The sequence below is a fragment of the Microcaecilia unicolor genome, chromosome 3, assembly GCF_901765095.1.
Source record: "Microcaecilia unicolor chromosome 3, aMicUni1.1, whole genome shotgun sequence".
NCBI lineage: Eukaryota > Metazoa > Chordata > Amphibia > Gymnophiona > Siphonopidae > Microcaecilia > Microcaecilia unicolor.
This window is the reverse complement of record NC_044033.1, coordinates 192787654-192813774: the sequence shown is the minus strand read 5'-3', so window position 1 is coordinate 192813774 and position 26121 is coordinate 192787654. Positions and strand designations below refer to the sequence as shown.

Below are 26121 nucleotides of genomic sequence, written 5' to 3'. Positions count from 1 at the left end.
CAGAGTCACAAGGAGCTGCCTGTGCCTGAAATGGGAATCGAACTCAGTTCCTCAGTTCCCCAGGACCAAAGTCCACCACCCTAACCACTAGGCCACTCCTCCACTCTCATTAAAAAAAAAACCCATAATCCTGTTTTTCTGCTGTTCCATTCCCACTAAGGCTGTACCGAATGTTTATAGTCAATTTGATTAGGTCCCAAATACATTATTTGTATTCGGCCAAATAGTGATTTAAATTCGAATATGAATAATCCGGGGCTCTTCTATGCTAAATACTACTGAAATAAACACTTGATCTCTGATTTCACATTGCTTCTTTTATTATTTGCTATGTTAAAGCTCAATGCCCATTATTTGTATTCAGTCGAATAGTAAAATATGCTCTTCAGTACAGCTCTAATTCCCACTCCTAATTACTTTGCTGCAGCAGTATATTTGCATGAGGGAGCCAGCCCACTGTCAGTAAGTAGGGAGGATCTCTATATGACAAGTCTATAATCCATTGGGTTTAGCTGTAGTAGAGACACAGGGTGTTTTGACAGGTCTGAAGTGCATATCAAGCAAGTCAGCAAGATGAGCAGAGGTAAGGTCACATTTAATGGCTCAAAACAAAACACAGTTGTAGGGTACTTTGTATTTAAATAAAAGAATGGACAGCTTAGATAGCAAAGTGTTAGGAAAGAATGCATTTCTCTACCTGATAAATTTAAGCAAATGTGATCCCAGGTTCTCCACTTCTCACACTGCAAAATGATTTCTTAACTTCCTGGTTAGACAATATAACCAATGTTTGTACGTTTGGGAAGCTTGCCAGGTGCCCTTGGCCTGGATTGGCCGTTGTCGTGGACAGGATGCTGGGCTCGATGGACCCTTGGTCTTTTCCCAGTGTGGCATTACTTATGTACTAATTGCTTTACGTGTAGCTGACAGACAATAATTACTTATGTTAATTGAAATATAATGCTTAATTGCATTGCACCTATAATCTGCTCCCTGGCATGGTACTTGCATTGCTTTGCTTCAGTTTCCCATGCAGAAGACTGCTGCAGACAGAGGAGTACAGGCATAGCTTGTGGGCAAGGGTAATTGTCAAGACAGAACCCAGCTAACTTTGACACTTTGCTCCTTTTTAATTACTGAACAAAGAATACTGCGGTTCTTGAGTACAGCTATTTTAGAAATAAAAGAAGCATCTGTCTTTAAGTCCTAAGAAACACCCTGCTGACTCAGTCACTGATTAATAAAAGAGAGAGATGAGATATAAGTAATTTGCTAACATTTTCATGACTGAAATAAACATTTGTGATGTTACGTGCATCAGGCGGATAGTTAGTGGGTTCATGGGTCTGTCCTAGCACAGTAGTCTCACTTGTGAAGTGTGCGTCACACAGATAGAGGGTTTATGTGCCTGTCCTAGCACAGTAGTCTCACTTGTGAAGTGTGCGTCACACGGATAGAGGGTTTATGTGCCTGTCCTAGCACAGTAGTCTCACTTGTGAAGTGTGCGTCACACAGATAGAGGGTTATGTGCCTGTCCTAGCACAGTAGTCTCACTTGTGAAGTGTGCGTCAGACAGAGGGTTTATGTGCCTGTCCTAGCACAGTAGTCTCACTTGTGAAGTGTGCGTCACACAGATAGAGGGTTTATGTGCCTGTCCTAGCACAGTAGTCTCACTTGTGAAGTGTGCGTCACACAGATAGAGGGTTTATGTGCCTGTCCTAGCACAGTAGTCTCACTTGTGAAGTGTGCGTCACACAGATAGAGGGTTTATGTGCCTGTCCTAGCACAGTAGTCTCACTTGTGAAGTGTGCGTCACACGGATAGAGGGTTTATGTGCCTGTCCTAGCACAGTAGTCTCACTTGTGAAGTGTGCGTCACACGGATAGAGGGTTTATGTGCCTGTCCTAGCACAGTAGTCTCACTTTTGAAGTGTGCGTCACACAGATAGAGGGTTTATGTGCCTGTCCTAGCACAGTAGTCTCACTTGTGAAGTGTGCGTCACACAGATAGAGGGTTTATGTGCCTGTCCTAGCACAGTAGTCTCACTTTGAAGTGTGCGTCACACAGATAGAGGGTTTATGTGCCTGTCCTAGCACAGTAGTCTCACTTTTGAAGTGTGCGTCACACAGATAGAGGGTTTATGTGCCTGTCCTAGCACAGTAGTTTCACTTTTGAAGTGTGCGTCACACGGATAGAGGGTTATGTGCCTGTCTTAGCACAGTAGTCTCACTTGTGAAGTGTGCGTCACCGGATAGAGGTTTATGTGCCTGTCCTAGCACAGTAGTCTCACTTTTGAAGTGTGCGTCACACGGATAGAGGGTTTATGTGCCTGTCCTAGCACAGTAGTCTCACTTGTGAAGTGTGCGTCACACGGATAGAGGGTTTATGTGCCTGTCCTAGCACAGTAGTCTCACTTTTGAAGTGTGCGTCACACGGATAGAGGGTTTATGTGCCTGTCCTAGCACAGTAGTCTCACTTGTGAAGTGTGCGTCACACAGATAGAGGGTTTATGTGCCTGTCCTAGCACAGTAGTCTCACTTTTGAAGTGTGCGTCACACAGATAGAGGGTTTATGTGCCTGTCCTAGCACAGTAGTCTCACTTTTGAAGTGTGCGTCACACGGATAGAGGGTTTATGTGCCTGTCTAGCACAGTAGTCTCACTTGTGAAGTGTGCGTCACACAGATAGAGGGTTTATGTGCCTGTCCTAGCACAGTAGTCTCACTTGTGAAGTGTGCGTCACACAGATAGAGGATTTATGTGCCTGTCCTAGCACAGTAGTCTCACTTGTGAAGTGTGCGTCACACAGATAGAGGGTTTATGTGCCTGTCCTAGCACAGTAGTCTCACTTGTGAAGTGTGCGTCACACGGATAGAGGGTTTATGTGCCTGTCCTAGCACAGTAGTCTCACTTTTGAAGTGTGCGTCACACGGATAGAGGGTTTATGTGCCTGTCCTAGCACAGTAGTCTCACTTGTGAAGTGTGCGTCACACAGATAGAGGGTTTATGTGCCTGTCCTAGCACAGTAGTCTCACTTGTGAAGTGTGCGTCACACAGATAGAGGATTTATGTGCCTGTCCTAGCACAGTAGTCTCACTTTGTGAAGTGTGCGTCACACAGATAGAGGGTTTATGTGCCTGTCCTAGCACAGTAGTCTCACTTTTGAAGTGTGCGTCACACGGATAGAGGGTTTATGTGCCTGTCTTAGCACAGTAGTCTCACTTGTGAAGTGTGCGTCACACGGATAGAGGGTTTATGTGCCTGTCCTAGCACAGTAGTCTCACTTTTGAAGTGTGCGTCACACGGATAGAGGGTTATGTGCCTGTCCTAGCACAGTAGTCTCACTTGTGAAGTGTGGTCCACCGGATAGAGGGTTTATGTGCCTGTCCTAGCACAGTAGTCTCACTTTTGAAGTGTGCGTCACACGGATAGAGGGTTTATGTGCCTGTCCTAGCACAGTAGTCTCACTTGTGAAGTGTGCGTCACACAGATAGAGGTTTATGTGCCTGTCCTAGCACAGTAGTCTCACTTTTGAAGTGTGCGTCACACAGATAGAGGGTTTATGTGCCTGTCCTAGCACAGTAGTCTCACTTTTGAAGTGTGCGTCACACAGATAGAGGGTTTATGTGCCTGTCCTAGCACAGTAGTCTCACTTGTGAAGTGTGCGTCACACAGATAGAGGGTTTATGTGCCTGTCCTAGCACAGTAGTCTCACTTGTGAAGTGTGCGTCCACACAGATAGAGGATTTATGTGCCTGTCCTAGCACAGTAGTCTCACTTGTGAAGTGTGCGTCACACAGATAGAGGGTTTATGTGCCTGTCCTAGCACAGTAGTCTCACTTGTGAAGTGTGCGTCACACGGATAGAGGGTTTATGTGCCTGTCCTAGCACAGTAGTCTCACTTTTGAAGTGTGCGTCACGCGGATAGAGGGTTTATGTGCCTGTCCTAGCACAGTAGTCTCACTGTGAAGTGTGCGTCACACGGATAGAGGGTTTTGTGCCTGTCCTAGCACAGTAGTCTCACTTGTGAGTGTGCGTCACACGGATAAGGGTTTATGTGCCTGTCCCTAGCACAGTAGTCTCACTTGTGAAGTGTGCATCAGGTGGATAGAGGATTCATCCTGTGTTTGCGTTATGTCTCTTAAAAGTTTTTACCAGGGCTATGCCAGAGTCTCACTGCAATTTCCTAGAGATCTGCTGTTGGTTTCTGCATACATTCATGAATTTTCTTTACCTACATTCTGGAGAGCTTGCTCATGACCTATTGGTGGTATATCTAAGAGGTTTAAAATCAACAAAAAAGGAGGTAAAAGACCTCACGCACCGTGAGATATAGAAAAAAAGTGAGGATAAATCAAGGAGGAATACCAAAACTTATTAAGGATTTCAAAAAACGACCCTGGTTTCTTTGGAGTTCTGGATTTCAGCTTATAATTCAGTGAGTGGTGGATGCAGTTTGGTAAATAGTAGTCTGGGTTTCAGTTTATACTTTGATTGAAGGAGGCATTGTATTGCTTAAGAATTGAGCATAAATTCTCATCGGTGTATTTCTTTACACTGCTACACCTGAGATTGATTAAGACCCCTGAGGCAGGCCTTTGGGCCGAAACATGGCCGTGTCGGGTCGTTTCTTGAAAATCCTTAATAAAGTTTTGGTATTCCTCCTTGGTTTATCCTCACTTTTTTTCAATATCTAAGAGGTTTGTCATGTTCTTTGTTTCTTTCCAGAAATGGACAGCTTGCATTTGGAGGCGTCTGTTGTTACAACTGATGAAAACCAAACTGCCCCACCAATGTACTGCACCAATTCATAGTGCAATTCAAAGGTTTCAGGAAAATGGAATTAAGGAGAGATATCAACGCTATTCTGGTGGATCCGTTGACCTTTCCAAAGGAGAGGATGGCATTGCAGTCCTTACTTTGAACAATCCTGCTCGTATGAATGCCTTAACAGGTATGACCCTCCTACCTCAGTACTTTCACACCATTTTTCTGTTTTATTTAAAAAATTTATAGCCCACTGTTCCCAAGGATCAAAGTGGATAACAGATAAACATACATGTATACAGTCTACATCATAAAATCCATCATAAACACAGTCTAGTTGCATACTTTATAGTTTCCATTTTGTGGCATGTAAGAGTAAATCAGATTTGAACAAGTAAAGCTAGAAGTATGAAGTGGTAGTCACAGGTAGGGAAAGTGAGGCAGTTGAAGGAGACACAATAGTAAAGCTCTCCTTTTAACACAGAAAAACAGTCCCTGGTTAGGAACAGTTTACACTTTCTTGTCCTGAGGTGCTGGATGTGTGAGATAGGTGTGACACGCAAATGTTAGAATAAGGGTATAATCCTTGGAGAGGAACGTATATGTTGTACTCCTGATTATAAATAATACTGTTAGGATCAAATGCAGATATTTCATTACAGACCTTCCTATTAAGTTGTTTCTCTGCTTTCATAAACAAAGTAAGATTGGACAGTCTGCATGGGCTTGACCAGCCCTGTTGGGCTTTACCTGTTGCCTCTTCATGATAGGTACAATGGGGTTGGAGCTTGATGACCGGCTGAATGAGCTAGAAGAGTGGACAGCGGGAAAAGGCCTTATTGTTCGTGGCGCCAACAATACTTTCTGCTCCGGCACTGATTTGAATTCCATCACAGTTATGCGCAGCTCAGAGGCAAGTACTGCATTGCTTCAAGGAGCACAAAACAAGAACCAAAAAGGTAAAGGAACCCCTACGCACAGAACAGCCACATCCAGAAGTAGGGGTGAACCAAGAAGACTCTTGCAGCCGGATGGGTAGTATATCAAACTTTATTAGGTATCACTCATGTATTGGACCCGACATGGGGCCGTATTTCAAGGGACACACCCGTCTGCCTCAGGGTTCACACACTTGATATGAGATGAATTGATAATGAGTCGGTGCAAGACAGAAGCAATGGAATGCCAAAAGTGCTGGACATGCTATAGTGTCTTCAAAGACGCTATCAAACCTGGGTCTTTGCAGTCTAAACATGTGCACAAGAGAGTGAGCCTGTTTTTTGGATTGTGATCTGTGATTGTATTTTAAGACTCCCAAAGCAAAGTTAAAAACCATCCCTTTAAAAAACACAACCAACTTCTGAGACAATCCTTACAACTAACAACTGTCCCATCTCTAGTCTGTATACTCATTTGTGATCTCTCTATTACCCCTCAGGCTCTTATTTCCTGTAACACCCTTTACTCTTCTCTGGTGGTGGGCGCACTACTCACTTTTGCACACTTTTTTTTGGCAATTTCCTTTCTTTCTTCTTTCTTTCTTTCTTTCTTTCTTTCTTCTCTTTCTTTCTTTCTCTTTTCTTTCTTTCTTTCTTTCTTTCTTCTTTCTTTCTTTTTCTGCTCTCTCCTTAATACATCCTTAGTTCCAGGCACAGCACCTCTTCTTCTCACCACTTGCTTTTCCTGTCTATGTTTACTAAAAACTTGATATATCGCTTGGCTCATAGAGGTTACAGTGATGTACATAGAGATCAGAGGCACCATTTTGAACTCGGATACTCAATGGAACAGGAGCAACTGGGCGTCACTTTTGCTCCCCGGTAGCCTTCCAAGGAGAGAGACCCCAGTAAGAGCCAGGAGGATTGGCGGGGGAGGGGGGAGGTATTCATAACGTTGAAGGATTCGAGTGAGAGAGTGCTCTGCTGATGTCTTGGTGGAGGGGAGAGGATTCAGTTGACCTTTGCAGCTGCCCCTTAAATCTGGCACTCATGTGCGCCTTGAGGCAGGTGCAAAATCCAACACCACTTTTTTCCCTATAGACATGGCTTCTCATTTTAAAATGGGAAGTCCATGTCTATTTGTTAGGAATGCCCAAATCACACCCCAACCATATCCCTTTGAAATCTCTGCATCCAAGGGGGTTTGCGGGCGAAAATAACAGCTTCTAGATGCTTCTAAAATAAGGGCCTTAATGTAGCTCACTAAGGCTGCAAATTATACCTTGCCCTTGCCTCCTGCCCCTTAAAAAGAAGTAGCATCCAGTTCTGAACACTGCATCCCTCTTCCCATGCCCAAATAATAGGAGACAAGCCCCTTACTTTGAACTGGTTTGGCCTCTTGCTTCGAAATGGTGCTGTATAATAGTACGTTAAACTTTGAAACTCACCTTACAGGGCATTTTGTGTGGGGTCATTCAGAAGCAAGATATTAAGTCAGAAAGAGGTAAGTGGCTCTCCTCTTGCCAGCTATGTCTGGAGAGAGGGCCAGGGTTGCCTTTAGAAAGAGACAGGTGGGTAGGGACCTGAAGGCTATCACTCTTAGGTTTAGGGGAGGAGTATTTGGGTCCAAAGATTACTTTTTGAGGGGGTGTGGAGGCTTCCCATGCTTATCAGTCCTTTCATTATGAGCAGTCAGCAAGAGGTTACTTGTCTAACTCTGGCCAACTTGATGCCACTATGAACAGCAGTAAGCCACTGGTTTATTTATTTATTTGGATTTTGCTCACACCTTTTTTTAGTAGTAGTTCAAGTTGAGTTACATTCAGGTACGTTGGATATTTCCCTGTCCCTGGAGGGCTCACAATCTAAGTTTGCACCTGAGGAAATGGAGGGTTAAGTGACTTGCCCAAGATCACAAGAAGCAGCAGTGGGATTTGAACTGAATATCAAAACTGGTGCTCTCACCACTAGGCCACTCTTCCACTCCACACAGCAGTGATGATATGTGATGATTATAGAAAACTTTAAGGCACAAGTAAAATCACAATGCCCGACGTGACCACATTACACCTACAAGGCTTCATCAACAGTAACTGTTGAACAGACATAAAGCATTAAATAAATAAAATCAATATTGTAAGCACAGAACAAGGATAAATAAAATCGTTCCAATATATGTCGGTCAGCACGAATAAAAACACGCATAATATCTTAACAAAAATAAAACCAAACACATATTTATTTTTGTTAAGACATTATGCATGTTTTTATTCATGCTCGTCTATATATATTGGAAGGCTTTTAGTTTTTACCTTTATTTCTGCGTTTATAATATTGATCTTATTTATTTATTTAGGGCCCCTTTCACAAAACCACGCTAGCAATTCTGGCGCAGCAAATGCAATGAAGCCCATTCAGTTCCTATGGACTTTGTTGCATTTGCCACACAGAGATCATTAGTGCAGCTTTGTAAAAGGAGCCCTTAATGTTTTATGTCTGGTCAACCATTGCCCCTGACACAGCCCAGTAGGTGAAATGTGATCTTGTCGAGCGTTGCGATTTTACTTGCGCCTTAGTTTTCTATATCATCACCGCAGTGTGTTCAACCGGGGGCATGCTGTTGTTCCTACTGTTCAACTTGATGCCATTGCATTCTGCATTACATTAATGTAATACATTCCTTGTCAAAATTGACAGACAATGCATGTTAATACTTAAAGGTCCAAAGTGCTTTATTTTTCATAGTAAGCAGTAAAGAATGTTGAAGTGTATTTGGTAACAGATGTCTAGTAAAGAACCTTTTCCCCGTTGCCTCCTTGTTCTATCTGAATGATAAAAGTTGTTGTTTCTTTCTCTGGAGTGTATAGGATGGTCTGGAGTTTGTCACACATACGCAGAGAATGACAACAAGACTCAAGAGGTACTGTTACATTTCTATCCCCCCCCCCCCCCCCTCCGTGTGTGCGAGATGTAAACAAAAGCTGATATTTCTGGAATATTCAGGATCATAATATGACATAAAAAGCATCAGCTTTATAGTGGAAAACATGTAGTGCTTTTGTGTTTTCTGTGAACAAGCAGAATTGAATCAGGCACATAAGTGGGTGATAGACCAACTCTCCCAGAGCTGTGAGCACACACAGCCCTTTCCACATGCCAAAATCTCCTCAGCTCTTCATTTTTACTTAATCCCACCCTGCTGAAGGGCCATGAAACATAACTCTCCCATTGTATAAGAGTTGTTACCTCTGGATATTACCCAACATTGTTCTTCATTGTCATTTTTACTAACAAAAAAAAGGGAGAACATTTTACTTATTTTATTTCATTTTTATTTAGTACTTGCTTTTGGTTCTTGTGTCATGTCTCAACTAAAGTCAAGGTTCCGCCCCTCCCTGCAGTGTGGGAGAAAGATCCAGAACATTGATATACATTCCAAGTCTTTGGAAGTCTCTGTAGATGATGCAGTCAAGAACCAACCGTGTACCAGATGTTTATAAATTAAATTATAAATAATCTGCTTGCACTCTAACCATAACCAAGCTGAATGTAAGCATTGTGGTCATATCTCTGTGAGCCTGACAGGATTGACTCAACTGGCTTTGAAACCACTATGAAGTGGAGAAGAGGCTCTTGTTTGTCCAAAAAGAAAAAAAGAGGGCCTCCTCTGGGCAGCGGTCAGCTCAGTTTGTTCATTTGAGAGCACCCTCCTTGGTGGAGGTGTCATCTGCCTACCCTTGCAGTGACTGAGTCCAGCCACAAAAGAGCAGACCAAAACATCTATCTCCTTGGAGGATCCCGCAATAGGCATCATTATGGAGTGGCAAGATCCACCCCCAACAGCTGGCTTGCCACCCCAACTAATACCAGTCTGGTTGGGGCTGCAGCCCTGTTGCTGGTCACTGGCCGCATGGTCCTCTCCTTTCTCCAACTACTGGACTACATGACTGAAACCTGTGTTTGGGAATGTTGTGTTCTGTGTCTATACAGTGCTATACAGTTCAAATATTAACAGTTTGAACTGGTTGAAACAGATGTCTGACCCACATAGGGTGCCACAAACACAGAATCCTGTGGTTCAGGTTTCAATCGCATGGCTGACAGTTGAAGGAATGAGGGGCCCATGCAACCCATGGAGTAGCCTCAGGGCCCCCACCCCCACCACAGCCTGCAAGACCATACAATGGTATCAGGAAGGTTGGCAGTTAAAACAAGAAGACAGCATGAGACTTCAGTGCCTTCGTGAGCTGAAGACAGTCCATATCCCCACCTACTGTGTAATAAGAAGTCTGTATTAGAGCGGGCAGGGATGCAACCTGCCTTCCATATATGCAGGTGCTCAGTTCCTGTGCTGTGTTCATGTTCTAAGTGCCAGCCTTCCTGCTGAGTTGTAGCTGTTTCTTTTTCACCTGACCTGTCCCTTGCTGCCACCTTGAGTTAAAATAAAAATGTTGAACCAATGTGTGTGTGTGTGGGGGGGGGGGGGGGAGGAGATCATATGAAAGATGCTAGACTGCCATGGAAAAAAGGGAATGGGGAGTTGCTGTATGGGAAGGGGGGAAAGATAGTTGGAAGATGATAGATCATGAGGAGAATGAATAGGATAATTCTGGACTACAGGCAGAGGATTCCGAACTATGGGAGAAGAGAGGGGACATAGAGATTCTGACCTTCAGGGGGGATTGGAGGGAAGCAGAAGAGGGAATGGAGATGCTAGACCATGATGGATAAAAAGACGCTGGACTGTGAGGGAAGAGAGGGTGGGAAGATGGTATCCTGAAGGAGAAGAGAGGTAACAGGAGGTTCTGGATTAAGGTGATGGTGAAGAAGGCAGAAGAGATGGGGCAATTTTAGACTGTGAAGGCAGAGAAAGAGAGGGAATATGCTGCAATAGGAGAGGAGGGAACTATGAAGGAGAGGCCATGCTACAGTAGGTTTAGCAAGGAGATGAATGAGAAAAGGACAGAAATAGAGCTGAAAAGTGATAAATGGGGGTAGTCAAAGAGACAGGAAAAAGTGACTAGAGGGGATGGCCAACATGGATAAAGCTGTGGATGGTGAGGAGGTGAGAGATCTAGGAGATGAGGGTTTAAGAGTGGATGCATACAGAGGGTGGAAATGTGGTAATTCAGAAAGCATGAAAGGAAAGAATGAGGCTGAGGAGGGGGAACGTGAAGGCTAGGGGAAGAATAAGAATGGGGGTCATAGGTTAGAAGGGAGGTGAGAGAAGGAAATAGAAAGCAAATAGCTGAAAACTAAAAAGAGGGGGATTTAGGACTAGAGGGTAAAAAGGAGGGTGAATTTGGAGTGGATAGAGAGGCTGAAAACAAAGAAACAGAAGGAAAAGCTGAAAGAAAAAGACCAGTGTCCGACACAGATGTGGGGGAGGAATGGAAGAAGACAGGAGAAGAGAGGAAAAATGGCCAATGGACAATGAACCCTGGAATGAGATTTAGGAGAACAGACAAAAGAGAAAGCAGAAAAGAGAAACTGAGGCCAACACAAATAGAAAAATTAAATGCCCAGACAACAAAGGTAGAAAAAGTATTTTATTTTGAATTTATTTTTATTTATTTGTTACATTTGTATCCCACATTTTCCCATCTATTTGCAGGTTCAATGTGGCTTACATAGTGCAGGAGAGGTGTTTTCAGGCTCTGGGTAAACAAATACAAGGAGATGTTGTGGTAGGATAGGTTCATGTGGTAGGACCACATAAAAAATGTGTTCAGCGGAAGCGTTGTGTGGTGTCCATTTCAGTCTTTGGTGGTGGTGTTGATTGTATTAATTAGCATATATCATTTATGAGAAACTAGTGCAACCAAGCCCGTTTCGTCAAAAATGAAACAGGCCCTAGGAAGGCTCTCGTCTAAGCGATTTCTCCTCTCTCCCCTGCCCTCCCCTCCATGTCCCGCGATTCTGACTTCCCTTCCATGTGCAACAATTTTCCTCTGCCCTGCCGTCCCCTCCGTGTGCCATGATTCTCCCCTCGCCTCTCATCCCCTCCATGTCCAGCGATTCTCCTCTACCCTGCCCTCTTCTCCGTATCCCAGGATTCTGGCCTCCCTCCATGTCCAGCAATTGTCCTCTGCCTTGGCCTCCCCTTCGTGTCCCATGATTCTGGCCTCCTCTCCATGTCCAGCAATTCTGCCCTTCCCTTCATGTCCAGCGAATGTCCTGTGCCCTGCCCTCCTATCTTTCATAACATCCTGATGTCAGCAAGCCTCCAGCATTCCCTTCCCTCTCACTGTCCCGCCCTCGCGTAAAGACAAAATGACGTCAGAGTAGGGCGGAACAGTGAGAGGGAAGGGAATGCTGGAGGCTTGCTGACATCAGGATGTTATGAACCCAGACAGCCAGCCAGCCATAGAACGTTGAGGTACAAATTATTATATAGATGTGCATCTTTGATATCTTTGTATTGTGCCCAGTACAAGTGGAAATGCTTTTCTATTTCTCCAGTTTTGCTGTACGTTCAGAGTTTGACTTCTTGAGGTTTCAGTTTCTGCTTTCATATGTCTATTACTAATTTGTGGTTCTGTTTTCCATATTTGAAGAGGGTTTGTCTGTTTTTAGTTTCCGTGACTCAAGTGTGGTATTCTGCTAGCATGTAATTTCTGTGTAGAAATCTGTAGCAGGTTTTTTGTTTTGTTACATTTGTACCCCACGCTTTCCCACACATGGCAGGCTCAATGCGGCTTACATGGGTCAATGGAGGGTTAAGTGACTTGCCCAGAGTCACAAGGAGCTGCCTGTGCCTGAAGTGGGAATTGAACTTAGTTCCTCAGTTTCCCAGGACCAAAGTCTACCACCCTAACCACTAGGCCACTCCTCCACTATTTTAGGGACCAGAATAGTACTTGCAGTGTTATCTTTTCATAGGTAAGTTTGTTACTGTTTGAGTTGTGGGAATTAGTGATGTTGTGGTCTGGTAAGGTTCTGAGTGTCTTTTTGCAGGGTTTTATATTATTGGCATTGTAGGAATTGAATTGTTTCCATAGGTATATACGTAGTTTAGTGTTGATAAGAGCTTGAAAAAAATTAGTTTATAATTTGCAGTGTCCACACAGTTGCAGACTGTTTACTTATGAATCCATTTTTATGTGCACACCAAGGCATTATTTGTTAATAAGAAAATAACTAATATGACTCAAACCTGTGTGCCTAGTGCCTCCTCCCCATGTTAACTTTGGGCTCCTCCAAAAAATCAGTTCTGTCTACACCACTGTGCTGAGCCAAGGAAAGGAGATTGGGTGAGAAGGAAAAACTTAAGAGCAGAATAGAAATCAGAGAAATGTGAAGGCTGGTAGGCACCCTGGGAGAAAGATGGACTGCAGTTGGAGTAGTGGGGGCAGAGGAGATAGCAGGAAGGACTACAGACCTGAGGCATTAGGCACATTTATTTTGGATAACAGAAACACATTTTGCCCTCTTCAGGAAATAAGAGATTTTGGAATGAGCTGGATTGAACTGAGGGAGTGGGGCAGAGCACAAGATGTATGAGGAAGCAATAGAGGAAGAAGAATCAGAAGAATATGGACTTGGTGATTGAGTTGGAAAATGGTGGTGGGGGTGACAGAGCAGTGAATAATGGATGGAAGAACTTTGAGTTGGAATTTGGAGCCCCCTCCATTGGTGAGGACTTGATAATTAGTAGTTATGGGGGGTTAGATGGGTTGGGAGTATGAGTGAGGGTGTGAGATGAGGTAAGAGAGAAGGGATGAATGGTAGGGAGAGGATGAGACATGGTGTGAATAACTTAGAGAACTGGAGAAAAGATGAGAAGCAGTGAAAAGATGAGGGTGCTGTGGAGGGGTACGAGAGAGGAAAAGAAGAGGTCTGTGAAGGTGTGAGTGAGGGTGGAAATGGGGCTGAAAAGATGGTGAAAGAGGGACAGTAGGAGGCTGGGTAAAGGGTAAAAGAGAGAAGAGTGGTCTGGAGGCAAGGAAAGAAAAGATAGGGCTGGAGCTGGGGCTAGTTAGTGGATGAGGGGTAAGATGGTGAGTTTAGTAGATGGAAATGAAACACTAGGAAGTGGGTGAAAGATGGAGGGAGTATAGTAGACTAGGGAAGGAGAAAGATAGGGGGTAATGGGAGTGCTAAAAGGGGATGAGAGGCCGATGGGGAAAGCTGGTAGGTAGATGAGAGATAAAGAGAAGGAGATTGTGGATTATTTTTTTTATTTATTTGATACATTTGTACCCCACATTTTCCTACCTATTTGCAGGCTCAATGTGGCTTACATAGTACCATGAGGCGTTAGCCACCTCTGGTTAAGTGCTGATTAAAACAGGAATGCAAGAGTTCAGACCTCAAGTGCAGCAAACAGGCCAAATTTTCAGGATTGTATTCTATTCCTGGTATGTATATCCCGTTTATATCAACATAGAATCAAAGTGGGTTACAAAGTTGGCCACAACAAAACACTTGCTAAACAAACTCAAATATTTTCTAAAAAGATAGGTATTTAGTGTTTTCCAAAATTGCAATAATTGGATACACGTTGAATTTGAACTGGAACAGAGTTCTAGATTTTACTTGATTTATAATTAAAGGAACTTCCATGAAAGCATTTAAAATGAACACCTTTAACAGTAGGAAAACCTAGTCTTAATAAAGATCTGAAATGGAAAGCAGAAAGGGCCACAGGGAAAGTTAGCTGAAAATGAGCAAGAAGACAACAGCCATCAATGGTTTAAAATACTAGACATGCTATCTTAAACTCCACTTGTGCTTCAGCTGGTAGCCAATGCAGATCTCTTAGCAAAAGGGTTACATGACCAAATTTCCTATTTGTGTACATTAGTTTTGCCACAGCGTTTTGCAAACGTTATACAGTTTTAAATGCATACTCACATATAGAGAGCTACAATAATCTATTTGAGATAAAATTATGGCCTGAACCAACAAACGAAAATGTTCTGGGGAAAAAAAGGTATCTGATCGCCCTTAACTGATGTAATGTTTTAAAAATTTCTTACTCAGAAGTTTACCTGGCACTACATTGACAATTGAGAGTCCAATATGAATCTTAAAACCCTAGAAGTCTCATAATTAATCTGTTCTCCTGATGCTAGGGTCCACCTTAGGAGTCAACACTCAAGATCTAGGTGTCATTGTAGACAGTACGCTGAAGAGTTCTGCTGTCAAAAAAGCAAACAGGATGCTAGGAAGTATTAGGAAAGGGATGTAAAATAAAACCAATAATATTATAATGCTTCACCTTGAGTTCAATTCTGGTCTCTGTATCTCAAAATATAGTGGAATTAGAAAAGATTCAAAGAAGAGCGACCAAAATGACAAAGAGGATGGAACTCCTCCCATATGAGGAAAGGCTAAAGAAATTAGGGCTTTTCAGCTTGGAAAAGAGACAGCTGAGGAGGAATATGATTGAGGTCTACAAAATCCTGAGTGGTGTAGAATGGGTAAAAGTGAATCGATTTTTCGCTCTTTCAAAAAGTAAAAAGATTAGGGGACACTCAATGAAGTTACATGGGAATGCTTTTAAAACAAATAGGAGGAAATATTTTTTCACTCAAAGAATAGTTAAGCTCTGGAACTCGTTGCTGGATGATGTGATAACAGGGTTATTTTCCAAAGCAGCGGGAAAATTATGAGATATTTATTGGAGAAGGGCTGCTGCTTCATAGCAAGACATCTGGGAGCTGATCAAATACTGTTGAGAAAGCGCTTCATCCTGAAATCAGCTCTGATTGCAACTGATCTTCGATATCAACTTATGAGGCAGCACTTTTAAGAAAGAGATGATAATTAAAAAAAAAGAAAATCCATTGGAGCACAGCTCACGATAGCAGTCAAAAATTCACCAGAGAAAAAAATAAAAATTAAAAAAGTGGTCCTATGAAAGAGTATTAATAGCCTATTGTCTATGTATAAATCTATTGTCACAAAAAGTATTATACAAATGCAATTCTACTTAGAAATACAAGCCATATAATGAAACAAATACACATCAGCAATGACAGTAATTTAATTCTCCCCACCCCCGTACAATGTTTAATACCTAACTTGCTTCTCTACTTTTTATTACTTTTTGTATTTCATAACATCTGAGTTTACTCCATCCTTACACACCAAATTAAATGTTGCAATGGTATATTTTCATTATGAATCCTAACTAGCAAAGCAGGGCATGTCTCTCAATGCCTCCATCCTCCCTCCCAATACAACCTAATTGTGATCTCTTCTTTATGTCATCCCTATGTGTGATCTTCTCCTATACACACACTCTCTCCATGAGGATTCTGAGGAACTGCAAAAAGACCTTACGAGACTTCCAAATAGCAGATAAAATTTAATGGGAGCAGGTGCAAGGTAATGCATATAGGGAGAGCAACTCAAACTGTAACTACATTAGGACTCACCACCAGGAAAAGGATTTAGATGTCATTATTGATGATATATTGAAATAGTCTGCTCAGTGTGCAGCGGTGGCCAAGAAAGCAAATAGAATGTTAGGAATTATTAGAAAAGAAATAGAGAATATCACAGTGCCTCTACATCACTCCATGGTGCAACCACACCATGAATATTGTGTACAATTCTAGTCACTGCATCTCATAAAAAGATATATCTGAATTAGAAACGGTACAGAGAAGGGCGGCCAAAATGATAAAGGGGATGGAATGACTTCCCTTTAGGGAAAAGCTAGAGAAGTTAGGGATCTTCAGCTTAGAGAAGGGACAGATGAGGGGAGACATGATAGAGGTCTATAAAATAATGAGTAGAATGGAACTGGTAGATGTGAATCACTTGTTTATTCTTTCCAAAAGTACAAGGACTAGGGGGGCATGCAATGAAGTTACTAAATAGTACATTTATAACAAATCAGAAAAAATATTTATTCACTCAGCATATAATTAAACTCTGGAAGTCATTGCCAGAGAATGCAGTAAAAGCTGTTAGCATAGCAGGGTTTTAAAAAGTTTTGGAAAAGTTCCTGGGAAAAAAGTCCATAAATCATTAATAAGGTGGATTTGGAGAAAATCAACTGCATACTCCTGGGGAGGGGCGGCCCTATATTGAAGCCCACTGGATCATTAGCCTCAAGCGGCACTACAAGGGAGTGGCATCTTGCTGCCAGCCAGTACTCTACTGCACTCCTCTTCCAGCATCTTTCCTTTCCTTCCTTTTTCTTCCCTTACCTTCACTGCCACCACGCTACACACATGCACACACCCCCTGGACCGGTATCTCCCCATTTCCTTCCTCACTCCTTCTTCCCCCAAGACTACCTTTAATTTCAAAGGTAGCCAGGCGGCAGTGATTCAAATGAGCTGCCCTGCCGCAGGGCCCCATATACTTCCTGTTTCCACTGGGGTGGGCCGCCGCAGTAGAAAGAGAATGTCGGGCCAGCGGCAGGGCAGCACGTGTGAATTGCTGCCGCCACCCAGTGAGTTTTGAAACAAATGAAAGGTAGACTCGGGGGAAGAGGGTTGAGGGAGGAAGAGGGGAGATGCTGGCCTGCTGGTTGGTGGGGAGGGAGAGTGTCAGAGATGTTGGCTCCAGGTACTAGAAAGAAGGAAGGGAGGGAGAAATGTCGGAGGGAGAGGTGGAATGGAGAGAGGGAGAGATGTTGGACTCAGGGACGGATTGGGAGAGGGGAGAGATGGATGGCGAGACATGGACTGGAGAGAGTGCAGAGAGGATAGAAGAGGGAAAGGGAGGATGGAGGAGCAGGGATAGATGGTGAGGGGAAGGGAGAAATGGACGGTACAGAATGGAAGGGAGAAATGGGGAGAAGTGGAGATGGACTCGAGGGAGGGTGGAGGTGGGAGATAGACTTGGGGAGGGTGGTGGGGGAAATGGGGAGAAGGGGAGATGGATGGGGAGGGTGGCGGTGTAAAATGGGGAGAAGGAGATGGACGCAGGGAGGGTGGGTGGGAGATGGACAGGGAAGACAGAGGGGAAATGGACTTGGCGAGCAGAAGGGGGAGAGAGTTATCAGATGGGGGTAAAAGAGAAGGAAGGAGAGATGTCAGGGGGTGGAAGGGTTACAAGGGTGGGGAGAGGGATAAGAAGGGGGGATGATAGGAATGTTGGATCCATAAGGGAGAGGCCATGGGAGGGATGTAAAGGAGATGAGTGAGAAGATGATAGTGAGTACAGAGGGTGGAATGTGGTCATGGAGAGCAGACGAAGGATAAAAGCCAGGGATCTTGGCAGGTATTTGTGACCTGGATTGGCCACTGTTGGAAACAGGATGCTGGGCTTGATGGACCTTTGGTCTTTCCCAGTATGGCAATACTTATGTACTTATAAGACGATGGGAAATGTGAGTGCTATGGGAAGAGAGAATGAGATAGAAAGTTGATAAGTAGATGAAAGTGGAAAGGAATAGAGCAAGAGGCTGAAATTTGCGTGGACAGAGACAGAAAATAAAAAACAGAAGAGAGACCTTAAAGAGAAAGATTGATGTGTCAGAGAGAGGTGTAGTGAGGGGAGGAGGAAATAACAAATGGACAGTGGCCGCTGGAAACAGATGTAGCAGAAGACAGGAAAGCAGAAAAAGGAAACTGGGATCAATGTGATACAAAAATAAGGCCCAGACACACAAAGGTAGAAAAATATGTTTTATTTTGAATTTATTAACTGGAATATGTTAGCTTTGGAAAATGTGCATCGCAGAAGTTTATGTATTGTATTCACTACAAAAGGAAATGTATTTGTTTCTTCAGTGTTGTTCTGTTTGACTTTGAATAGATGTTTTGGTGTTTTAGAGTCCAGTGTAATATTTGTAGTGCTGCCCTCCTGGATTATGTGGCATAAGGAAGAAACAAGTACCTGCATCCTCCTCCTCCGCTGGCCTGAGCTCAACTGCTTATTTAAACTGTGTGGCTGTATGGAGCCTGCGTGATGATTCAAATAAGCAGTGAGCCTAGGCTGGTAGAGGAAGAGGAAATGGTCTGATGTGTACCTGCTTGTTTCTTATGCCACATGATCCGGGAGAAAGACATGGTAAGGTGAGGGGGGGCAAGGAGAGAAGGAATAGAGGGGGTCTTTTACTAAAAACTTAGCTCGAGCTATCTGCAACAGGGCCCATAGGAATAAAATGGGCCCTGCTGCAGATAACTTGAGCTAAGCTTTAGTAAAAGACCTCCAGAGAAAGGTAGGCATTAGGGGCTAAGAGGAGAGAGAGAACTAGGACGTTGGGGGAAGGGAAGGGGTTCTAGCTATGTCGGGGTGAGAAAGAAACGGAGATGTTAGAGCCTAGAGAATGATTATTACTGGGGAAGGAAGAAGCTGGGGGGGGGGGGGGGGAAGTGGTCAGGTCTTATGACTGGGGAAATTCTGTACAAAAAATTACAAATAATGCAGAATTTTAATATATTGCACACATATTGCTAGGGCTGGCGGTGACCTAATGCTGACATAGCCCATTCACTTAAATGGACTGTGTTGGCATTGCCGTGTGGCTTAGTAAACGGGGGGTGGGGTGGGGGGGGAGGAGGAGAGAATTTCACAAAATGTTTTGTGCAGAAATTTTCATTTTGCGCTGAATTCCCCCAGGAAAATAAGTACAGTTCTTGCTATTTGGTGCGACTTGGTTGCTAACCCCCCTGTTTACTAAGCCGTGCTAGCGGTGCGTCAATAGCAGCACAGTCCATTCAAAGTGAATGGACTATGTCGGCATTAGCGCACGGCAGCCACTAGTGTGGCTTAGCAAACAGAGGGGTAAATGTATATTGAGTTTGAATTTTCTTCAGGTTTTGTATTCATTCACAGTGGGTGGATGGGTGGGAGGGGGACATGGGCCCTCGCCCAGCAGCAAATGCATCTCCATTTCTACTTCTTTGGGGTTCTGCTGCATCCACTCTGTTTTTGTTTTGTTTTATTTTCTATTTCATTTTATGTCTACGTATTTATTTCTAGTTTGCATTGTATTATTATTATTATTCATTTTCACTAAGTGATGGCCTTTGTTTTCATTGTATAAAGAGATGAGGGATTCTATCGATATATAGGTTCCATATAGGAATGTGAAACAGTCTATCTTTTCCAGCTGGAAAAGAACCCCTGAACCTCCTCTTCCTCACCCCCCCCCCCCCCCCCCCCCCCCCCCCCCCCCCGCACCCCTGATCCCCCAGCTAGGCTGTGGCAACCGCCAGCAGCAGAGGGCTGAACCCAGATAGAATGGACTGGACATTTTTCTTTTGTATGTGGTTTGATGTATCAGGTTGTTTGACTTTGGCTTTGTATGCATATAATATATAAATATGTGACTCGTATGTATTTTTTTGATTTTACTAGTAAAAAAGGCCCGTTTCTCACACAAATGAAACAGGCGCTAGCAAGGTTATCATGTAATGGTGATTATGTTTTTAAGGGAACCGTTAGGAGAAATGTTCTGTCATGATAAGTAATAATTGGGAAGGGTGTATAATGAGTAATATGCTCCAGGGGTATGAGATATAGATTGTTTTATCTATGGTTTTTTTTTTTTGTTTTAATCTTTCTTTTTTTGTGATTTTTATTTATAGTATTTTTTAAAAGATAAAGAGTACGCAGACTCCATCCATGTCCAGCATTTCTCCTCTCTTCCCTCCCCTCCATCCATGTGCATCTCCTTCCTGACTTCCCTCCCCTCCATCCATCCATGTCCAGCAACTCTCCATTCTCCCCTGCCCTCTCCTCCATCCACCCATATCCAGCAAATTTGCTCTCTCCCCTGCCCCCTACATCTATCCATGTCCAGCAATTCTCCTCTCTCCCCTGCCCTCCCCTCCTGTCCTGTCCAGCGATCTCTCTCCCCCTGCCCTCCCCCCTCTCCTGTCCAGCGATCTCTTCTCCCCCTTTCCTCCTCTCCAATTCCAGCCATCTCGTCTCTCCCCCTGCCCTCCCATCCATGTCCAGCGATTCTCCCTGCCCTCCCTCAGTTCCCTGACAGCCCTCCTCTCCTTCCCCCCCCCCCCACACGTTTAACCCTTTTACTTTCAGGCGCAGCGACAGCAGTGAAGAGGACAACACAGCTTCTCCCTTCCCTCACACAGTGTCCTGCCCTCATGGAAACAGGAAATGCATCATCGCAGAAGGCGGGACACTGTGTGAGGGAACGGAGAAGCAGGAGGTGAGCCCGCTGTCTTGTCCTCTTCACTGCTGTCGCTGCGTCTGAAAGTAAAAGGGTTAAACACGCGCAAGGGAGGGAGGAATGGAGAGGAGGGCTGTCGATGAAGGAGCGGAGGGACCGTCCAAGAGCCGCCTGGCTGCAGTGCTGCTGCACCAGGCAGCCCTGCATTTGGGGGGCAGCAGCCAGGGGAAGGTCACGGTTGGGCTGGGGAGGCTTAGCCTCCCCAAGCCTCTTATATAGGATGCCTATGACTGTCCTCCCATCCCATCCATGTCCAGCAATTCTCCTCTGCCCTGCCCTCCCCTTCCCTACCTCCCTCCCTCCCCTCGATGTCCCGCGATTCTCTCCTCCTGACATTATCTCGCCTCCAGTGTTCCCTTCCCCCTCATTGTTCCGCCCTCTGACGTCATTACGTTTTGATGCGAGGGCGGGGCAATGAGTGGGAATGGCTGTTATGAACCCAGGTATCCAGACATAGAATGTTGGAGGTGCAAATTATTATATAGAATAATAAACTTAATTGCTTAATTGTTTTCTATGACTCCCAACCTCCTTACTCCTTGATTGTAGTTTTGAGGAGGAGCTGGGGGTGGTAGGAGGGGGCGCCATCTCAAACGTCACCTCAGGCAGCAGATTGCCTTGGGCCACCCCTGCTCCTGGGATAAGTATCTTAGAATCTATTGCTCATTGTCAGGTTCTCAGGTTCGGGCTCTGGAGCAAACGTGAGCCCTTGGGCTGCTGACGAGGAGCGACAGCAGCAGGCAAAACCCACCAACCAACACTGGGCAAGCACACTGGCAGGGACTGCAGGCACTGCCCAGCGAACCGGAACACATGGACTGGAATCCCCCGGACTGGAGGACACAGGACTGGAACACTGGACTGCAATCCCCCGGACTGGAACACACACCGGACCGGAACACACTGGACTGGAGCACACCAGACTGGAACACACACCGGACCGGAACACACTGGACTGGAGCACACTGGACTGGTCCCCCGGACTGGAAGACACGGGACTGGAGCACACTGGACTGGTCCATACAGCTTCACCTGCACTTAGCTACTAAGCCCCCCAGAAGTTGAGCTCCTGGGTTCGAGTAGCCGACAGGACTTACTGGATACCGGATGACATAGGGACCAGGACTGGAAACAGAAGTGCTCCTAAACCTAAACTGATCTACGTGCTCCCAAGCCCTAAACCAGCAGGAGTGTTCCTACCAGTAAACTGACAAAAGGACTTCCTAAGCCCTATACTAAACAGGAGCTCCTAAGCCCTGCTCAAGAAAGGGACTTCCTAAGCCCTAAACTAACAGAGCAGGGAACTAAACACAAAGCTAACACAGGTGCTACTAAGCACCAAGCTACAAGCAGAGCTCTACACTAATAAGCTAAACACAAAACTAACAAGCTACCTAAGCACTGCTCTAGCAAGCTAGATACAACTAACAAGGTGCTTCCCAAGCACTACTCTGGCAAGTAACCAGAAGAGCTCCTAGCACTAAAAGGGAAGACAGGGGAGCCACAAGGAAAAAGAAGGGAAGCTAACACATAAGCCAAAAGTGATTCTAAATCACCAAACACCAACAGCAAAGACTGCAATGCTCCCAATAGCACAAACACCAGAAGTACTTCTAACAGCAAACTCTGCAGTGTTCCTAACAACACCAAACCCTGAAGTACTTCTATCAGCAACAGAGCTTCCAAAGCCCTACACACAGCAATGCTTCCAAAACCAAGAGGGAAAAGCAGGAAAGCTAAACACACAGTCACCAGTGCACACTGCACTAACACTAACCTGGACCTTAGCAAAAGCAAGCAGGGAAACTAGACACAAAGTCAGAAGTGCACACTGCACCACCCTACCTAAAGCAAACACCACCGTTGCAAAGGCCCTGAAGGAAACAACACCACTTCCTTATCAAGGCCCTCCCTGATGATGTCACACTCCCTAGACCTAGGCAAAAGCACACTGACCCAGAGAGGCCCAACCCACACCAATGCAAAACCGGGAAACACTTGAACCCAGTACACCCAAAGAGAGTTAGAACAACTCAGACTACCCACACAGGTGCAGTATAGTGAAACAATTAGAGCCCTGCTGCTGGAAGCTGCCAGCACAGAGAGACAGAGCCAGCTCAGAAAGGACAGAGAAAAGAAACAGAAGCCAGCTAAGAAGCTGACCCCCAGGAAAGAGGTAAGTTTGAGAGGGGTTCAGACCCCAATCATAACACTCTTTTGAGATCCTGCCAGATACTTATGACCTGGATTGGCAACTTTTCGAAACAAGATATTGGCTTGGATGGACCTTCGATCTGACCCAGTATGGAATGCTTATGCACTTTTGAGTACTTCCATCCCTCCCTTTCACCTCCATCTGCAGGATTATTTCCTCTTTCCTCCCTCTAGCTACAGGAGGAGAGAATCACACTCCCTACCTGTGTCTGCCTCCCCTCTGACAAACCTCTCTTTGAGATTTTACTGTGAGATACCAGCAGAACCCACAAAATTACAGGGCCCTCTAGGTTGAAGTTCAGAGTGAACTCAGCCAGTGGAGGCAGATGTAACATTAAGGGCCTCTTTTACAAAGCCTCGCTACCGATTCCCACATGGCAAATGAGAGGAAGCCCATAGGAATTGAATGGGCTTCCTCTCATTTGCTGCCCCGAGAATTTATTTATTTATTAGGATTTATTTACCGCCTTTTTGAAGGAATTCATCAAGGTGGTGTATAGTAAGAATAAATCAAACATGAGCAACAGACAATTACAGCAGTAAAAATATTCAAATAATAATACAAAGTATGGAATAGTATACTACTTACAATGTCAACACAATACATAATAGAACATTTTAATTGACAGTGTAGGGTATAAGCAAATATGGAACATGTAGATAGGTAAGAGAGTAAGAGGAGTTAGAAAATAAGGTGACTAATTTAAAGAAAGGTGCACATGAGGTCAGAGAGATGGTTAAATATTATCTCAACATCGTAGTGAAGCTTGTAGAATACATGTAGATACCTCGTATTTGATTGGTTATTAAATATTATCTCAGCCAGAGTAGGAGTGGATAAACGTGTCCTGCTGCAGTATGTGCAGGCAGCCCGTGTCACTCCTTATGTGTGCGAGTGAAACTAACATGTTAGTTACTTCTTCCATTGGTAGCGCAGCTTTGTAAAAGAAGCCCAATGAGACACACGTGCCTGCCATTCAGAGGGAATGGGATAAGGATGATGTGACACACCAGCTGCAAGACACTTTTCTAATATTTATGCAGCACTGACTATTGCTGTGTTTGTACACCCAAAAGCTTTCAGAACAGGTTCTTATTTGTTGCTCTCCTATGTAGGCTGCCTTTCATCAGTGTGGCACTCGTGCAAGGAAAGGCGCTGGGTGCAGGAGCAGAGCTCATCACTGCCTGTGATTTCAGGTAAGATTGCCTAGGTGCTGTTGGGTGTCTAGAATCTGCTTTAACTGCGTGCCCACCACAATTTACAGGGTTTTGTGGGGTTATGAACTCATGCAGTGCTTTTCAGACCAGAGTGTGGGAAAAGTTGCATATGTATGTGTGTAGGACATGCCATAGCAAGAAGTGCACCAGTGGCGTAGCCAAGGGTGGGCCTGGGTGGGCCCAGGCCCACCTACTTTGGGCTCAGGCCCACCCAGTAGCAGCACACCTATGAAGTGTCTGGCAGGGATTCCCAAGCCCTACCAACCGAAAATTCCTGTCCTTCCTGCATACCAGCCTTCCCTCTGATGTATTCCCGCCTATGTGGAAACAGGAAGTTGCATCAGAGGGAAGGCTGTGGAGCCAACATGAGCAGTGTGTATTATTTGCTGCTTGCTGCCAATGAAAATCTGCTATTTAAAAGGTGTGGGGGGTGTTTGAGAGACCATATGGCATGCAGGCGAGAGAGGGAGAGACCAAATCACTTGTGGGACAGGGCGGAGTTCTGCCCACCCATCTTGGACCCAGGCCCACCCAAAATTGGGTGTCTGGCTACGCCCCTGAAGTGCACTATATAGAATAAATCAGAATATGGGTAAATGTGCACCTAGCGATGTATAAAAGAAATGTGTGAGAAAATGTAAATATAAAGCAGTGGTGCCAAGACATAAGGAAGTGAGGCAAACACAGCCTATAAGGAGAAAAACTGCAACACAAAAGTGCAAATATTCACATGAAGCCCAAAAGAAATATGGGAGAAACCGAGCAGTAGTCAAGGAACACTCAACAAAACAAAAGGGGTAATGAAAAAAGAGTACAGAATAATCATTAAGTCCCATGAAAGAAAAACACAATGGAAAGACAGCACAAGGCTGATGAAAAAAGTGCTGCAAAATAAAAGTAGATAACGCAAAAAAAGATAGAAAAGAAAAAATGATGCGTATGTTCTAAAATACTGAAAGAAACATCGTATTGCTCTAAAAGTACAGCCTGCTTACATTATCACTACAGATTGCTCAGAGAATAAATTACTGCAGATTCTTTTGGATTCATATTGGGTAAATGAGACTTTTTATTAGAATGGATTCACCTCAAACTGGAGAGTGTATAAGTCATTATTGTCTGAGATATGCAATGATTAAGATATATACACAATGATGAAGCCCACAATGATTAAGCTATATAACTGAAGAGAACTGAAAAGAAACAATAATTACCGATAAACAATCATTACATCACTGGTCCCTACATTCATAGTAACGTGGAGGGGGATAATCGAACGGGGGTGCCTATCTCTAAGGGTGCCCATCTCTGAGGATGGCCCTGTAAAAGGGCGTGGCAACCCATATTATCGAAACAAGATGGATGTCCATCTTTCATTTCGATAATACAGTTGGGGACGCCCAAATCATGAAATTTAGGTCAACCTTAGAGATGGTTGTCCCCGGTTTTCAGTGGCGTACCAAGGGGGGGGGCGGTGGGGGCGGTCCGCCCAGGGGGCACGCCGCTGGGGGGCTGCTGCGGCGCGCGCCTGTTGCCCTGTCTCCTAGTTCGCAATTCACATGTGTTCACTGCTCCCTCTGAGTCTGCCCCGGAACAGGTTACTTCCTGTTCTGGAGCAGACTCAGAGGGAGCAGTGAACACATGCGAATTGCGAACTCGGAGACAGGGCAACAGGCGCGCACCGCGGCACCCCCCCCAGCGGCGTGAACCCGGGGGGGTTTCATTTCACCGGGGGAGGGGAAGAGATGTCTTTTCGCCGGGGGGGGGGGTCGCGCTGCACCCAGGGGGGGGGTGCATCGGCGATCCGCCCGGGTGTCAGCTAGGGTCGGAACGCCACTGCTGGTTTTTGGCAATAATGGAAAGCGAGGACGCCCATC

General features: G+C 44.7%; 1 protein-coding gene across 1 annotated transcript in view; it reads left to right on the top strand.

The window, feature by feature from the left end:
* The first annotated feature begins 506 nt into the window (after positions 1–506).
* LOC115465961 (ethylmalonyl-CoA decarboxylase-like) overlaps positions 507–26121 on the top strand; it is a 30509-nt gene continuing 4894 nt past the window's right edge. Inside the window, exons 1-5 of the mRNA XM_030196865.1 lie at positions 507–583; positions 4727–4952; positions 5536–5678; positions 8571–8623; positions 24143–24223. Of these exons, the coding sequence (XP_030052725.1) occupies positions 4769–4952; positions 5536–5678; positions 8571–8623; positions 24143–24223 (461 nt within the window). The 5' untranslated portion in view covers positions 507–583; positions 4727–4768. The remainder of the gene's footprint in view (positions 584–4726; positions 4953–5535; positions 5679–8570; positions 8624–24142; positions 24224–26121) is intronic.